General features: G+C 40.7%; 2 protein-coding genes across 4 annotated transcripts; both read right to left on the bottom strand.

The window, feature by feature from the left end:
* Positions 1-1381: 1381 nt before the first annotated feature.
* Positions 1382-7052, bottom strand: rhogd (ras homolog gene family, member Gd). Of its 3 annotated transcripts, XR_002920496.2 has the most exons (3): positions 6675-7052; positions 5376-6056; positions 1382-2134 (listed from the first exon to the last, which is right to left on the bottom strand). XR_002920496.2 is itself a non-coding variant. In XM_024283624.2 (2 exons), the coding sequence occupies exon 2, from the start codon at positions 6025-6027 to the stop codon at positions 5452-5454; it is 576 nt and encodes a 191-aa protein (XP_024139392.1). In that variant the 5' UTR covers positions 6028-6056; positions 6675-7051; the 3' UTR covers positions 3589-5451. The 3 variants fall into 3 exon arrangements, 2 of the variants coding, with proteins under 2 accessions (XP_024139392.1, XP_024139393.1); XM_024283624.2 differs by lacking the exon at positions 1382-2134 and having other exon boundaries at positions 3589-6056; positions 6675-7051; XM_024283625.2 differs by lacking the exons at positions 1382-2134; positions 6675-7052 and adding an exon at positions 6403-6664 and having other exon boundaries at positions 3589-6056.
* Positions 7053-8327: 1275 nt separating this feature from the next.
* On the bottom strand, positions 8328-17765 carry fhdc2 (FH2 domain containing 2). Its single transcript, XM_024284017.2, has 11 exons — positions 17507-17765; positions 17373-17434; positions 14242-14344; positions 14072-14157; positions 13802-13902; positions 13487-13557; positions 13234-13341; positions 12017-12087; positions 11109-11226; positions 10866-11030; positions 8328-10785 (listed from the first exon to the last, which is right to left on the bottom strand). The coding sequence occupies exons 1-11, from the start codon at positions 17540-17542 to the stop codon at positions 8986-8988; spliced, it is 2721 nt and encodes a 906-aa protein (XP_024139785.2). The 5' UTR covers positions 17543-17765; the 3' UTR covers positions 8328-8985.
* Positions 17766-17778: the final 13 nt, after the last annotated feature.

Raw genomic sequence — 17778 nt, forward strand, 5'->3', positions numbered from 1 at the left:
CAAATCTGTATATTTGGTTTTGTCTTTGTGTTGAATTTCAGCTTCCGCGCGTCTCTGAGGTCAGACCCCCAGATTTAAGGATTTAGAAACTAGCAAAACAATCCCACACCAGTGACGCCTTTGCTGCGCAAAAGTCAGAAACATCTCAGCTGTAAAAGCACGTACAGACATTCCATGTTTCTCAGTGTTTTCTTGATCTAAAATGAACAGCTTATATTTTTTCCTCTCTCCAATTTACCCAATAGGGATTAAATTTTAATTTGAATCTTGAACTTATAAAGGAAGCTATGGAGGGGAAAAAAAGCTGCATCTCAAAAAGAGTTTTGGACGGATCATAAAAAAGGAGGTTAGAATTAAATAGACCAGAAAAAAAATCTCCCCCTCTTCTCCGGGGAGTATTTTCCACCTGGTTAAGCTTCACAATCTACTTTGATATGAGCTGAACGGTAAAATCTGCCCCTTGAAGATGAGATGGGAGAGATCAAAGCAGAAAGAGTGCTGCAGGAGAGCAGTCACGGAGGCAGAACGGGGACGCTTTGTCCCGACGTTCAGAGGGGCGACTGCTAACCAGGAGGACGGTGGACAGGTGAAGGTGAAGGCTGCTTCCTGGCGGGAGCCCTCTCGTGACCTTTTAAAGGCTAATCCATGGACAAGATGTGAAAAGGTTCCTCATGCTGGGATACTTTGTTGTAACGTTTAATCGATGAATCAATCACATTTGATTCTCCTGCAAGAAATATAAGGAATCTGGAAAACTTCACCTGCACTTTATCTTTGGTTGAATTTTCTTCTTGATCGATTTCAGGTCAGTGAATTGGATCAAATCAGATTTTACAAAGTGAACCAATGAATCGTATCAGCAACCACAAATTATGACATCAATCAAATAGTTGCTAAAATGAATCATTACACTCAAAAACAGGCGCGAAGACAGAAGATGAATGTGGAGATCTGACGGTTTCATGCTGCGTTGTTGTTTTAGTGTTATGACAGCTCAGGCAGAGCATGAAAACCCAAACCGCAGCTCATAGCAGAGGAGGGCAGAAGCCTCTCCGTTTGTGGTCTGTTATTATTCCCATCCAGCCCTGAAAAACATGGATTAAAAAAACAAACCTCCAGCTCTTTGACTTCACTAACCCAGCGTTAAACCACAGCATGCACCACAGCATCCTTCATTGTTCCTCTGTTTTTCACTGCAGGGCTGGGAGCTCTGTGCGTGTCAAAGTCTCCCTGCTCTGGCACCTCCAGCCATCTGGCCTCTCCCCTTCAGTGGTGACACTGACACGATTGAAAAGCAGCGTGTGAACAGCCTCTTGTGGATTCTGGAGCATTGTGCAGCAATAATAATAAAAAAAGAAAAAACATAACCTGAGATGTCTCATGAGGACGGGTTAATCTTTTACTTGGCTTCACAGATGATCAGGAATCTTGTGAGGCCACTTGAGGACTTACATCGTTCCTTGAGTGAGTCACATTTACTGGTATCAAGCCTCCTGGCTACAAACCAACATAATTAATACTTGAGTAGACCGGTGCATCTTTCGTTTTGGTTTCTCTGGCTTCTTCCTTTATGCTCTCATAATAGCTCAAAGCCTATAACACAGGTAAATAAGGCTTTCTACCTTCACTTTGGGGCTTTGGTGTCTTCTGCAGATTCATCCTTTTTTTATTTTCACCATCTCTCCACTGTCTGATCATCAATCACTTCTTCCTTAGGAGAGCTCAGCTCAATTCCTCTTTATTATTAATGCTGTCTTTGCGTCTGACTTTTTTTTTAGAGCAACCATCAGCCTCCTCTTTGCTCTGCTCTTTTTCCAATCTCATTTTCCCCTCTTCCAGCTGGAACAGTCTGATCGGAATGCAGAACTGCAGCTTTCTCATTCTCACTCTCGCTGCAGGCCCTTCTCTTTAGATTTGGGACTTTTTTTTTTTTTTTATCTCTCCACGATGAGGAGTAGAGCGTCTCTGGTTCTCCAGCCTTCCTGGCTTCACCCGGAACATCATCAAACAGACAGAAAGGGAGGGAGGGCAACCAGGGAATAGACAGAGCCGAGATAAAGGTCCCAGTAGGGGCCATCCCTCCCACTCGCTCCACAGATGATTTACAGGAAGGAGGTTTGTTGGTCAGCCTACCCTGAAACAGAGAGCGGAGTGAATTTCACCAAAGGCAAGGGCAGCTGTGTGACTACACAGAGAGCATCACTCACTGAAAAACCAAACTCTCATTATTTCAGCTGGTTTGTTTGAAACAAGAGTGAAAAGTTAAAATCCTGATCAGAGGCAGTGAGGGTGATGATGTGTCGGATGCTGTGGCGCTTTTATCACCCTGTCATTTCTGCGCAGGTTCATCTCATCTGTTTAAATCAGACCGGCTTTTTGAAACTATTTTCTATACTGTGAAAAATATCAAATAATCATCTGCAGTTGTCCTCTGAGGCTTTTTAGGCTGTCGAGCTCACCACTCATTTTCATTTCGCATAAAAAAGATAATAATTAAATTTTTCCTTTTCATTAAAAGATTTCTTTGATAGACAAACACTGGAACCTGTTTATTAGTTAATTTAATTCAGAAAAATCATTTTTTAAAGTTATATATTTTTGCTTATCTGATTCTTTTTACTCTAAAATTTAAGAAAATAAATTTTGCAGTAGCAAATATAACATTGTTGGAATAAAATGGCTTTTCTGTAAAGTCATTTTTTGACATAAAAAAATAAAAGCACTTTTTGTTTGCATGCTTTTTAAACTCAATAAAGACTAAACAAAATGCTCAAAAGCTTGCAAGTTAAGTCTAAATGCCCTGTTTCTATGACAACAGCCTCATGTTGCCTTTTACCTGGCTTTCTAAAACATAAATATTTGAGAAATTGACATCCTTAACCATAATTTGTTAAAGCACTGGATAAATAAATAATAAAGGAGAATTAGAGGTTCTGAGATGACGGCTGCGAACATGGAAATCTACCTGTTAAAAATTAACCATATTAACTAAACCAAGAGTTCTGCCTTCTTTCACATTAACATTTTTTTTCCGCTCACACTCCTGAGTTAAATATGACCCAATCTTGATGAGTTTGCAGGTTTCATGGTCTGAGAAAAGTTGACTGGATGGAGCTCCAGCGGAGTTGTAAATATGTAAACCTGCTGTCCAAAGAGAAGCTGCAAAAATCCTTCAGATGGATCATTTACAGATCAGAGGGAAGGCTACTGTGAAGGGCTTAATGAGCCTCTGGTGGGGTTCAACACATCTGTCATTTGTCAGGAGCTACCACACATAAAGGTTAACTGAATTCTTGAGAGAGCAGCAGCAGCAGGAGTGTTGAACTCCTGAAACTGTTTAAACTTGTTAGCATCTGCTTAGCTAAAGGATGGTTCTGAAAGCCAGACCATTTACTTAAAAGGCAAAAGAAGAAGCTTTTAGAAATCTGTTATTTAAAGCTGGAGGTTTGAGTCCATCTAGTGGTCAGAGGTGGTAACTGAAGGAGCTTTGAGGGGAATGCTAAAGGAACTTGGTGTGGTTTCCTGAGCTGCAAACAATAGTAACCGAGAACAAACGAGTCGATAAGTTCAGCTCACAGGCGGCAAGGAAGTAGTCAAATGAACCATTTTATTTGGTATAATTTAAAATCATCTGTTAGTTCATTTATACAAATAGGCTTTTTGTTATTTATAAAACAATTACAGATTTCTACATATCAAGTTCCCAGTGTAAAAGCGTAGTACCATGCACATGGTAGCATACAGCTCCAGGAGGCAGAGCCCACAGGTGTGTGTTCTCCCTTCATTTATTCTAGGCTACGACACAGGTTTAGTAGCCACACATGAGAGTGCAGCAGAAATGATCAGGACAGACGGGTGTCATTATTGCTGGTAACTGTAAGCAGGCACGAGAAACCGTTCATTATTCCAAAACTTAAAAAAGAGACAACTGAAATGACGAGGCACAACCTACACTGTTTTTGCTGCACTTGTGCTTTGCCTCCGCTGCAAAACTGCAAGGCTTGAGATGTAAACCACAATCTGCGCAGAGCCGTGGCCCTGCGAGGTTTGCAAATGCACACAGTCTTGTCAGGCAAGATGTCAGTTTAGCACCTGCGCTTCACACACACACACAAAAGGCTTTGAGCTGAGAGCATTTACTGGCAGGAAATGTCAAGAGAAGAAATTACAAAAATAAATTGAAGTTGGTCGGATCTGAATTCAAAATTCTTCGCGGTGCTTAAAGCACAGTGGTAAAAAACCTTTGGGTTCGACACAGGAGCACTTACGGGTCTTTGGTTTAGATAATCCATCAGACCAAATGAAAGGCGTTCTACACACGTTTGTGCTTAATGATGCTGCTACGACACTGCGTTGAAACAACAGTCAACTAACCGGTAAAATTAAGCAAGAAAAAGCACATATTGAAACATACTGTGGTATTAGGCACTACAACTCGATCCTGCAGGTCTTCATAGACCTTAAGACAACTGACAATAGGAACATGACGTTCTAGTTCATCATAGGTGATAATCAACGACAGCACACATACATTTTACAGATAAACTATTACAAAAAATATATTCAACTTTGGCCATTACAAGTGTAAGTTAAAACATTTCAGGATTAAAAAAAATCATTTACAGAGTAAATTCACTTTTAGACTAAATAGCCTCCTTTACCTCATCCCCATCAAAGAGAAAAATCTTAGGCGTGTTTTAATGGCACTCGGTTTGAGTTCAGATGAAAACAGGAGGAGTTGTGTTACAGTCTGGCTTCATGACACTGCGAGTCTGAGGAATCCTGTGTCACTTCTGAACTATTAGGGAAGGCCACAAAAACCTCAGAGGGCAAATGATGTGCTGCTTCTAATGGGTGGGGCTTTCAGACAGCACTAAACACACAACCGGTGGAACTGCTGCGATCGAAACCTGGAGCCATCACTTTGTAATCAGACCAAACTTCCTTGAAATTCATTCCGTCTTCCAACCCTACTTGGGCATGCTTAACTTGGCAAGTCGAGGCATCCTGGTGTTAATTTGGCTTGAGAGTCATGAGATGCAATCTTGGTGAGAATATGAGGTAGTCATTAGCTCTCCACCTGAACAAAGGTAGATCTCCTCTCTCCAGTCAGACAGGGAAGCTTGCTGGGTCGGCTGTTTTGGATGTTATGGCTTCGTAGCAACTGCTATCAGCATTTATTAAGGCAAAGCAGAGGAGCTATGAATGAAGAACAGGTGTAAAATTGGAGTTGTGTAAATATCAAATGTTAAAAATACAGACAAATTAAAGAGATATGGTTTGCTGTCCTTGTTGCAAGTTGGTGAGATGCCGTAGCAGACGTGACAGGTTGAATTTAAAACTAACAGTGGTGTGGGGCCAAGCCGATGCCTGACCTTTTCTCTTCAGCCGTCCTCTGCATGAGTGGATCTCCATCCTCCTTCTCTATAGTCCAAACTTGGGAAGCAGTTCTTACAAGAGCACACACTTCTTGGGATTCTTTTTCGTGACTGGATACAAAAATGCCCTGACGGCTTCAGCAAACACATCCCTGACGCCATCCTGCTGCAATGCAGAGCACTCCATGTACTTTACAGCTCCGATCTGCTTGGCTAGGGCATTGCCCTGTTGGTGGGTGGTGGGGGCCAGACCCTGTTCCTTTAGCTTCTTAACCGTTTCTGTATCCCCTCTAAGGTCTTTCTTTGTGCCCACCAGCAGAATAGGCACATTGGGGCAGTGGTGGGACACCTCGGGGTGCCACTTGTGCCTAACATTTGCGTGGGAGGATGGGCTGCTAATGGAGAAGCAAATGATGAAAACGTTGGTCTGGGGATAGGACAGCGTGCGCAGCCGGTCGTACTCCTCCTGGCCCGCTGTGTCCCATAGGTTGAGGCTTACGGTGCGGCCGTCCACGCTCATCTGAGCGCTGTAATTGTCAAACACTGTTGGAATGTACTCTTCTGGGAAGGCATTGGTTGTGTAAGAGATGAGTAAGCAGGTTTTACCAACTGCCCCGTCACCCACAACCACACACTTAATGGTCTGCATCCTGCCAACGACCACTAGGGCTGCAGCACCTAACAAAACGGGAGGAGGGGGGCAAATAAGTAGTGAAAACAAAAATAACGGACAAACACCAATAGAAAGAGTTCTAGCAAAAGTATATCAACTCTGTCATTTCTTGATGGAATAAATTTCCAAAAAACAAATAGAAAATAGACATCTAGAGTAGTACTAACATTTATAACGTATGTGGTATTTTAAGTGAGTTAGCATGAAAGTTAGCCACCGCAAGTAGCTATTCGGCGTACCGCTATCGTAACGATGCTACTTTCATTGTTCGGAAGTAAACAACACCGAGAAAGTTAATTTTAATCAGTGGATCAAACGTAAAAAATAAAGTTCAATGTACTATATACTTACGTTTAATTATTATAAGTGAAACACAATGTTACTAGGCGTTCCTCCCGTGACTAGCATTAAGCTAAGGAACTAGCGGTTTCGATGCCTATGAGGCTAGCTAATTAGCAAACAAGTTGAAAATGAATTTTCAAAGCACAAACTTAAAAGAACTTGTTCAGGTTCAATAGCACAGGACCTATTATGTATCTAAAAAAATATTTTATCGTTATATATGCAGCTTAAAAGTAAAACTTTTTCAGTAACACCGTTATCTGAAGGACTTTGTGACTTACCGCCACTTAGCTTTCGATCTTTTTTTGCCTTGTATATTCAGTCATAGCCGCATCCGGGGAGCTGTCCGTGACGTAATACAAGCGAACGGATGTCCTTCAACCTGGGAATTGTAGTTCGACTAGACATGGTTGCTTAGTTGACACTAGAGGGCGTCCTCAAGCTGTTCTGCTCTCATCATTTGCGGCCCAACTGATTTTATTCACGTCACTGCAGCCTAATGCGCAAAAGCAATCTGATAATCTGATATGACTCTTTTTTGTTTCTTTCATTTTTTTTTATTTTGATAGTAAGACTAGATTTATTTAAAACTTGCAAATCAAAACATGGAAAACAAGAACAAATATAACAAAAATAATAATAAAGATAAGTCTCCTTTACCATTAACATTTTTATTTTATTTAATAATAGATCAAAATATGATTTTTGCGTGATTTTAAAGCTTAAAAAGTTTACAATTACTTTCAGCAGTTACTTATTCAGATATTTTTTGGGATAGCCTACACAGAGTCATAATATTTCCTTTCTATGAAAGACTGATTATACACAAAAAGGCAGAAAAAATGTCTGTTGCATTGTCATAAATACAGTAGCTTTGAGTTGTATTTGTTTGTGTGTATTATTGCTTTTTTATTTGTGTAATTTTACTTTGATTTAACAATTTTAAGTGACATTTTCAACTTTTACCAGTATTTTATTCTCATATGTCCTGACTTTTAAATATCAATACTTCTACAGTCCTAGCTGGGACACCTAATGTGCACTTAAAGTACTCAATTGCCTCGAAATATTATTTTCAATAATACAAACAAATCAACAAACGGCACAGAGCAGCAAATACAAGTTCCTTTCAAAATAAAACACTCACTAAGTCAAATAAAACCCTCTTGCTGCGGCAGATTTACTTGAATTAAAAATGAAGGAAAACCAAGTCAAATATGACTTTTTCTGTTGTTATGACTTTGGTGCAACATCAAAAATTAACATAATATTATTATTGCTTAATCGTTTTTAATCTACACATGCAAATGCAAATATATACCTTAAAGACTTTACTTCTGAACTTTAACTAGATCTAAGTGGTCTCAAAAGTGTATAAACAGACAAAGCAAGAACAAACATTATTTTTGGACCTCAATCTGCAACTGTTATGTCTTCCAAGCCCAAATGTTTCTTATTCACCATAACATCTTTTCAAAGCCAGTCTACAAAAATGTCTTTGTCCCACGCCATTGGCGATCTGTTGATGATGTCACCTTTATACACTTCAGTAGGTTAAAAGGACACGACTGACCAACAACTGGAGACACAGGAACACAAAGAGGCACCAGTTTATTGCCTTTCCCAAGGGGTCTTGGCGTCACTGTGGTCTATAAAGAGAGATTTCCCACTGGGACCTTACACCCACAGTCGCCCTCCACGCCAACAATCCTGCCAACAGATTCCCCAGGACGTCCGCAGCATTCCCATGGCAACAGCTGTTGACAGGATCGGGGTGAGTGTGTCAAGAGATGTGAAAGGAGGGACTTTGGGAGGAGTAAAAAGTGAGTGCTAAAAGTAGGCAGGACTGGAGACACTAAGCTTCTGTGTTATCAGCACATTTTTTGCATAAAACCAGAAAAAATACATATATATGGTTATTTTATGTAAATAAAAGTCAAAGTGACACTTCTTTTCACAATTTTATTCTTCCTTTCTTGTTTACAAAAGCTCCAAACAATACAGTGAAATCATACTATTCAATAAAGTTAAAAGATATTCATTAAAAAAATGTAAAAAGTCAACAACGGCCATCGCTTATAGCCACCCTCTGAATTTTTAAAGTGCTTCATTAAGATGAGGCCTTTCCCTTAAGAGAACAAAGAATTAAATATTGTACCGCGCTTCGTTTGACAACATTGATCGCTCCAGGGAAAGGCCACAGTGTTTGCAAACATTTGGGATACTTCCTAAAAAGACTTTTCTTCCAGACTAAAGATATTTAAGAGTGGTTGAATTTAAAGACGGTGAAGTAAGCATTTTAGCTCATCTACATGTCAACCGGTCCAGTAAGACATCTTTTGTTGCCCCGTTGCCTGCAAAAGGACAGAAACCAGTGGAAAAAAAAGAGGTAGACTGTATAGGATTCCACTACGTTGTAACACATAAGGTTGATGTTAATTACTCCCAGTGCTCTCAGTGCAGCTTTTCATAAGATATGTTTAAACCTCAAGTACTCAAAACTACAAAAAAAAAAACGGTTCACTTAAGCCGAGACAAGGCTTAAAAACCACATGTAAGAATCTGAGCAAACTTCACCGGGAAGACTTTGTATCACCTCCACAGGGGCTGAGCAGCAGCAGCAGCTCGAGACATTTTGGGACCAGGTATCCGTGTAGCTGTTGGGTTCTTGGAGCCAGCAGGAGAGACGCTTGTGGATTTGGCAGTTTTATTGCGGGCAGCTGAAATGACAGTCGTTCGTATGGTCTTCGCTGAGGCCGATGACGGGCTGTTGACCGTGCGCGGCTGGGAGGGAATCCGGGTCTCCGTCTTGGGGGCGAGACGTTTGGACACACGCATTGGAGCGCCTCGAACGAAGGCGGGCTGGCTGCTAGGAGCTTGCTGGTCTGACACGGCTCTGTCTGAAGCCTTTTGGTTCAGGGGGGTTCTGCCGGGAGTCTGTGGTTCATTTCCTGCTCTCTCTCGCGTGCTGCTACTTCTCCTCACTTCTGCCTGGAGGAGAGTTGGCCGAGCTGCGGGAGGTGATCGCACCGACGTGCTGCGCTGAATTGATAGCCTTGTAGAAGTGGGCGTGTTTGAAGGAACTGAGGCCTCACTTGAAGGCTCAGTTTTGGAGCGCATGGTGGGAAAGCCCGAGCCATTAGAGGAGGCTCTGCGCGCCACAAGACCCCTCTTGACCCCTATTCCGCTGCGGAAAGAGACCTTCATGGTTCTGGTCTCCTCCTTTGAACCTGGAGTCGCCCCCTCTCGGAGGTCAACCTCCCTCTCCTTCTTCCACTTGGAGCAGAGGCTCGGTGTGGGTCGTGGGAGAGGAGAGGTCGGGGGTGACATGGCTTCGTAGGATCGGAGGCCCTTCACCAAAGCGTGGCACTCCAGCGTTTCCCCGACACGCGAGTAAGACTTTGCCATCTCCTTCTCAGCCTGAGACGAGTCCAAAGCCTCCTCTGGCTGTGGTTGACCGAAATCCGGGAGACTGGGGGGCATCCAGTTCTCCTCCAGAGGCATAAAACTCACTTCTGTAGTTAAAGCTGCATCAGGAAGTGGAATGTCCGTTTTCTGTGGTTGTATTTTTTCTTGAGATGACTGTGGTTTGGGATCATCTCTCAGATGTTTTAAAGTCCCAGTGTCACATTCTGAAGGCACATTCTGACTGGACTGCTGCACAGCATCACTGATGCAAGAAGCTTCGCTTTCACCCTCAGTAGGAAAATTTGTGTCCGTTTCTGTCACGCCAAACCTTTGCTTGTAAGCAGAAGCCTGGTTTTTACCACACTGGGCTGGTAGGCTAGTGTTTAAAACAGTAGAGTGTGTGCTGGAATCGTTCAAAGCAGAAAAGTGTGGATCTTTCTCAGGTCCTGTTGCCTTACGTTGTCCTTCCATCACATAAGAAATGCTCTCAGGCGCATGCTGCTTCACTGTGAAGCCACCTTTGTGTTCAGGAGGACTAAACGTTACCACAGGATGTCGATTAGTTCCTCTGCTCTCCTTTTCTACGAGAGGATCTGATTCAATGGGCGAGCAGGTGCCGTCGGTCTCTGGCGAGCTGCAGAGTATGGCGCTGGTCTCGTGGTCAGAGGAGCTGTTGGAGTGATAGCTGCTCGACGACGGGCTGCTCCCCAACACGGGGAAGCTCTTGAGCATGGCTGCGCTGTGGAGGTGGTGTGCGTATCTACGGGAATCGGAACTTCTAAGACTTCTACGGCTCCAAGAGTAACTCAGGTTCTTTTCTAAAAGTTTCTCCAGCTCGTCTTGGTTCTCCTGGAGAGGAGGATCTCTGGCAAGACTCAGGTTAAGGTCGAGTCCGGTACACACAGCCAGAGAGCGGCGCTTTTCCAACATCTCTCGCTGGCGTTCCAGACGTTTCTGCTCTTTCAGCTCCCGCTCCTCATTTTCCTATTAAACAAAGGTAATTGGTATTTTTTAAAGGGTTCTCTTTACTAAATACAACTACATCATAGAAACCAGAATCTGACCTTGACGGCTCTTTGGAAACGATGGCAAAACAAATGGAAGACTTTGCAGGTCTCTTCTAGTTTGAAAGTGCTGTCGTCCTCGCAGAAGAACTCCACCAGAGCTTGACTTGACATCCTCATACCTTCTATTTCATCGTCTGCCTCCTTCAGACGCTCTTCTGCCATCTAAACAAAAAAAGTGTAATTTACCCCTCCTGACTGAAGCAATACTTTTGCTAACACATCAAACACCATGGTTGATACCTCCAGAAAAGACTGGGTCTGCTGCAGAATTTCAGCCTCAGTTTGCACATTTTCCCTGAGAGTGGCCACCCTGCTCCTTAGCTTTGATAAGTCGTCCAGAACACCTTCTTCACTCAACCTGTAGACATAAACAGTAGGCATGAGAGGGTGATCCATTGTGTTAAAGACTCCAATAGAGTTAGTGTTTTTGGTATTTTTAACATGTTATTGTGAGATTTCCATGATAATTTCAAAATTGGATTACTGAGTGTTCTTTTTTCAGATCATTGAGAATCAGGAGCTGCTGTTGGGAAAATCTTGTAGCTGGGAGATAGAACCTACAATCGGCACGCCATAAGCTCCATACTCCAGTCTAATACTTGTAGACAAATAGATCCATCTACATCTTTGTTTGGAATCTGTCTCGAAAGTGTACGACTGAATAGCTACGATATTGATCTTGTTTCTGTTGCACCAGTAATATTAGGGTGGGGGTGTGAGTAGCTATAAGCTAGCTAAACAAAGGGATGATGGGAAATTAGTGCAAGCTTACTCCGTGCCAACCACAACTAGTAGGTGATTATCTAATGAACTACTGCAGAAATATTTCCTAAAAAATGACAGTTGAAAAAATGTTGGCTAAAAAGGCATATTCATAATTAAAAGACCACTGGGGAGGGTTTTAAAATATATCAAAAGATGATCAGCGTGGGACTTTAAGGGATTCCTGTCAAACTGTAGTTTCATGGGTTAAATAGAGAAATGAAAAAAGCTTTTAGCAGTGGAATTAGTATGGCATTAAGACACTCCCCACTCAGCACATTTTCTCTGTGTTCTGATAAATTTCCAGGGATATTGTGGTTTTTCCAAAGGGATTTGTTTTTGCACGGCAGAATCAGACAGGATCCACATTTCGGGAAGGGACTGACCTGGAGGCAGAGCCGACATGTCCTAGTTGGCTGGGAAATGAAAGTAAACTCTGGTCTTTTTTCACAGCTTCCTGCGGAGACAAAACAATTGATTACCAGACCATTGTCTCCAAAGAAACAAGCAACACATCATTTAGCAAATGTGACACAATAAAAAAAAAAAAACACACACAAAAATGTTAATTACGTTGCCCAAATATCCTAAGATGGCTTTGAAACAACATTTACATAGAAAACATGACTGACAGCGTTTCAGTGGTGTAGAATTTAGGTGTAAAATTTAAGTTTGTGAATTAAAAACCTTACATAAAATACCATAAACAAGCTTTTTAATTATGATCAGAAGATGCTTGATTCCAGTTACTTTTAACAGAACTGTCTGTCACCTTATATGGGAATAAAAGCTTGTGTCAAGACCATTAAGGCTACACTCAAACTTCTTTACTTCACTCTGATTAAAATAAATCGTCTAGAAAATAAATCCAATTCCAAAAGTAGGTCTTTTCCAACAGCAAATCATCAAGCTCAAAAAGACATTATTTCTTTAGCTTGATTCAAAGTATTACTAAAAAGTTATGGCAGTAACACACAATACAGTCAGTGTGACACCTTGTTCTTTTGGTACATGCTAGGGCCAAAAAATGCTAGCATGGACCTCAAAACAGTTTGATGCAAAACTTATCTATTTTTTATAATACAATAAATAAAAAATCCACAACTTAAATAAATAAATAATCCACATCCATAATCCTGAAGCCTATCCCTGCCACTGCTGTGCAAAGGCTCATTTTATTACAATATTGTTGTGTTGTTTGACAATTCTATTAAGAGGCAAGAAAATGTGTTCATTTTGACATTAATTGAACAGATTATTGACGATTTTGATGTGTTTTTTAAGTACAGTGTTCCCTTGGTATATTGCAGTTCACTTTTTGCAGTCTTGCTGTTATGGATTTTTTTTTTTTCAACACCATTTTTTTTTCTTACAGTGTTTTGCATCCTGATTGGCTGTTGAGCTTGTCATTATTCAATCTCCTCTATGCCATGTCTCTACTCAGATTGTCAGAGTTACATAAATCTTCAATTGTGAGAATTAAAATAAGAGAAAAGTGCGAAAATGTCTAAGAAAAGTGTACAAAGTTAGTAGTGAAGAGCTATTATCTACTGCACAGATTTCACCTATCACCACCACTGTACACTTAAACGGAGGATCTTACCATGGCAACAAAATGCAGCAAATTCATGCCGGGCTTGTTGGCTTTGGTGTCAGCCAGTTTGAGAAGCGATGAAATTCGAAATCCAGCAGCATTCCCAGCGTATCCACCCTGAGAAACCAAACACACAAAACAGTCTAAAACAACGAATCTCCATCTAAAAGCAAAGCAAGAGTCACACAACAAAAAGTCAATTTTGAAACGAATGAAGTGATCCTCTTTTAAGAGAATAAAAGAGTGAACTTATATAACTCACAGCATTCATATAGTTCCCGGCTTTCAGCACCAAACGGAGGATGGAGTGTAATTCAGGACAGCTCAGTAGTTCTAAAAGAGAAAAAACAGAATTAATGAGGAAATTAAAAAAGGAATTAACCATTTGTTCGCCATGGAGCTGACAAAGAGGCTCTAAAGTGAGTCATACTTTTCTCTAAATCATCAAATTGCTCTAAAAATGCAAAAATCTTATCTCTGAAAGCCTGACATCACCAAGCAAAGCCTTTTAGCAGGACAACGCAGCCTCTGATCTTTATGGTGCTGGAGTACAAACAACTCCCCGCTGTTACTTTACCTCTCGCCGCCTCCCTGAGACATCTGGCTGCCACACACAGAGAGGTCACAGCTGGGTCAAACTCCTGCCGTAGGATCATGGCGTCGAGACGAAGCCGAAAACTGGTGAGAGAGGCAGATGGATTGAATAACAGGGAGATTTGAGCGATGACAGCGACTAAAAAGGTCTCGCCATTCATTATGTAAACACGCCGTGACACAAAGCTGCCGGCGCGGAGACAAAGTAAAAAAAGCGAATGTGATATTTTTTGCTATTTTATTGTTCACCCACCTTGGTACCTCAACTAAAAGCAGCATAAAAAGATCTGGCTCTCCGAGGAAGCTCCGCTCCCCACTGAACCTCCTCAGCCGAGCCTCCTAAGAAAGAAGAGATGATGTTCATCCAACACTAAACCAGAAAATGATGAAATCTTGTTTGATTTCAACCAAAAAGTCCTTTACCTCCTCACTGTCAGGCAGCAGCTTGCAGAGCTCGGTAAGCTTTTCAGCTCCATAGTGGTCTCCAGAACCCTGCTTGATGTCTTTAATTATATCTTTAGCAGGCCTGCAGACATGCAAGTTTTAGTAGAGCATGAGTTAGGTAGATTTTGGGCTATTGTTCCCACAAAAAACAACTTTTGCAGCAGATAATCAAGTTCAACAAAATATGTCAAATAAGGATTTGGAAAGTAGTTTGGCAGTGGCATTAAAAGTAATTAAAAAATCAGACGTCCATTTAAACAGTCTGACAGACTCTGAGATGTTTGGATGACATAATAAACTGAGCAGACTGGCTTTTTAACCTTTGGCTTTGTTTTAGCTTAGTGACACACTTTCTCAAATTCTGATATTTGTCTATCAAACCCTGTTTTTCATCCTACGACTCATAAAAGGTGATCACTAATTACAGTCTGAAGCTTTTCTCCAACAATCCCGTCATTATCTTATCATTTGACACCCAACAGAATGACATCAAGTCACACACGAACTAATGATTTTCCGCAGAACTGTCTTTCATAACACAAACATTGCTAATTGCTCAACCAAATCCACTAAAAACGAAACAAAGAGAGGCTTATGAAGACTACAACATGACGTAACTTAAGTCTCAACTCAGACAATGACAACGCAGAACTGGATTTGGTTTAAACTGCACCCATTAAAAAAAAAAAAAAAAAAAAAACGGTTGATGTGTTTTTTTTTTTTTTTTTGGTCCAGGGCAGAGCACAGAAAAGTGCCAAAGAAAACAAACGCTTGTGTACAGAAGAGGATTTTTTTCATACAAAAGCTCCCTCTGCAAGTCTCAACATCTTGTTTAGAGAAGAAACGATTTTCAGTTTGACAGTGTCATGGAGGCGTGACAGTAAATAGCCACTTGCGTTCTCAAACTTTCACAAATTTCCAACCAGACATTCCATAATTTTTTTAGACCAAAAAAAATCACAACCTCTAAAAATGAAGTACAATATAAGTATACCAACATGATTATTATCCATTTATTTAAATCAAAGTAAGTGTTGTTTATCTAGAACCAAACAAGTCAAATTACCTTTTAGCGACAGTCAAACATGACCAATTGAGTCTCTCTTGACAGGGTGTTGTTTTACGGTTGAAGGAGCATGAACAGGTGTCAACACACCACTGGAGCCACGTCCTCAACATCCTTCTTTAACCCTTTAACAACGGACCTCTAGTGTTCATGTTCTTTAATTTACTGTAATTTTGTAGCTGCTAACACGAGCAATGTAATTTGAGCAGATTCTGAAGGAGAAAAACGGCGTTGATCAATAGAGGTGCCACAAAAGATTATTTTAATAGTCGACTAATCACCAAGTATTTTTTCTGATAAGTTGACTAATCAGTTCATGGGCAAACTGGATGTAAAGCACACATTTTAAGCATCATTTGCTTTAAACTAACTAAAAACTAGATATAACATTACCTGCAATAATGCTGGTGTGAATGGTCTAAGCTGAATTTGGCCTCTGAAGATCCTAGTGCTGATAGCTGAAGATGCTGAAATTTAAAGCTAAAAACGCTAAAGTACGCAGCTAAAAACGCTGAAGCTGATAGCCAGCTAAAATATTATTTAAATGCCAAATCAGCCTAAAAAACTGAAAAAAAAGCTCAATAGTCAAAACAGTTAGCATGTAGCTGAAATATTAGCTAAACTCCAAAACAGCCTAAAAAAACAAAACAAAAAAAAACTAAATTAGCCAAAATAGCTAGCATTTAGCTGAAATATTAGCTAAACTCCAAAATATCCTAAAAAACAAATAAAAGGCTAAATTAGCCAAACAGCTAGCATTTAGCTGAAATATTAGCTAAACTCCAAAGCAGCCTAAAAAAACAACAAAAAAAGCCTAAATTAGCCAAAATAGCTAGAATGTAGCTGAAATATTAGCTAAACTTCAAAATAACTTATAAATGCCAAACTAGTCCAAAAAGCTAGCAGAATACCATTATAACTTTCAACTTTACTACACTCTGACTCCATATAATATAAAGGAGCGACTTATCGATTATTAAATTAGTCGTCGACTATTTTAATAATGGATTAGTTGTTGATTAGTTGACTCATTGTGGCAGCCCTACTGACAATTGAAAAGTTTGGTAAAGATTATATGATTAAGCGTCTCTGGCGACAGGTGTTAAAGGGTTAAAATTTAACACAGCTGCTCAGAAGCCTCCTTTACATTGCAACCCCCATCTATCAAGAGTTGTGGTGGCGCCTAAATGCAGGAGACTTGACTTGGTGGCAGAAACATAAAGACTTCAATAAATGACCTCAAATGTAACAATAAAGACGAAACTTAACTGTTATCAACTTAATACGAGGGGACCAAAACGATGCTTAAAAACAGATGAAAGTGACTAGTTGAAAACCGAAGACTGAGGACTAATTAAGTGAAGCAAAAACAGCTGGAAATAGACTAAAAAGTGAAAGATAAAACTAAATCTGATAGCACAACTTTAGCACAAAGTAAGAATGCTTAAAGCAACCAGAGAAAAAACTAACAAAAAAGGCAAAGATCTTAACTCTCTCTCCATGTGGGGCTATGGAAAAATAGCTGCATTCCTCAACAAAAATCAAATCCAATTGAAGTCGGGACATTTTAGACTCTAATATGCAAAAACAAACACAACAGGGATGAGGGCATAGAATGCAGCCAGGTAGTTTTATATTTACTTAGTGATATTCATAAGTGCGTCTGTCTTCTAGAAAAAGTAAGAGGTTGTTTGTATTATAAAAAACTTAAATTATGGGACCTGATAAAACAGGTGAGTCTAAATGTGTCAGTAAGAGAATAAAAAGAAAAAAACTAAGGGAAAAGTGTGTTGGGGTGAAATTACTTTAAAAAAATCTGAAAATGAAACAAGGTTTAGCTTAACAAATATGAGTTTTAAAAAACAGTCCAAGAACAAAATCTGGTTTAAAATTAGGGCCTTAAAGGGGATAATATGGATTCTTTAGGTTCAATCAAAGCCTTAGCAAACGAATGAGGAGACATCAGCACATTTGAAGAATAATGCCACGAAAAGGACACTAGGTTAAAGCTGGTGATTAACTTAAAAAGCAGAAAGAAACTCACATCTTGAACTGGCGTAGAAAAATTCCAATGTTCATACTGCGTTTAGAGTCCAACAGAGTAATCTGTAAATAGGAGAAATTTAAGCAAAAAAGGCAAATAAAGTGAATAATGAATGTTGTTTCTGAGGAAATAACCTGCTCTGGAGGGTCCTGTGGGGATCTACAGCGCATCAACGCTGACCGCCGCCTCAGGGTGCTGGTTCTGTCCCTCGGTTTGCTTTCCTTCTGCCCGAACAGCTCATCCAGAGAGCTGAGGTCTATAGGGAACTCATCCTCGCCGGGGGCCGCCCCGCTCCACACGCTCTTCCTCCCCTCGACCTTCTCCTTGGGGATGCGCTCCCAGTTGAGCTTCCTCAGCCGACTCCGAGCGCTGTCCACCCGGCTCAGGGTCGCCGAGGGAGGGGGTG

The sequence above is a fragment of the Oryzias melastigma genome, linkage group LG10 (assembly GCF_002922805.2).
Source record: "Oryzias melastigma strain HK-1 linkage group LG10, ASM292280v2, whole genome shotgun sequence".
NCBI lineage: Eukaryota > Metazoa > Chordata > Actinopteri > Beloniformes > Adrianichthyidae > Oryzias > Oryzias melastigma.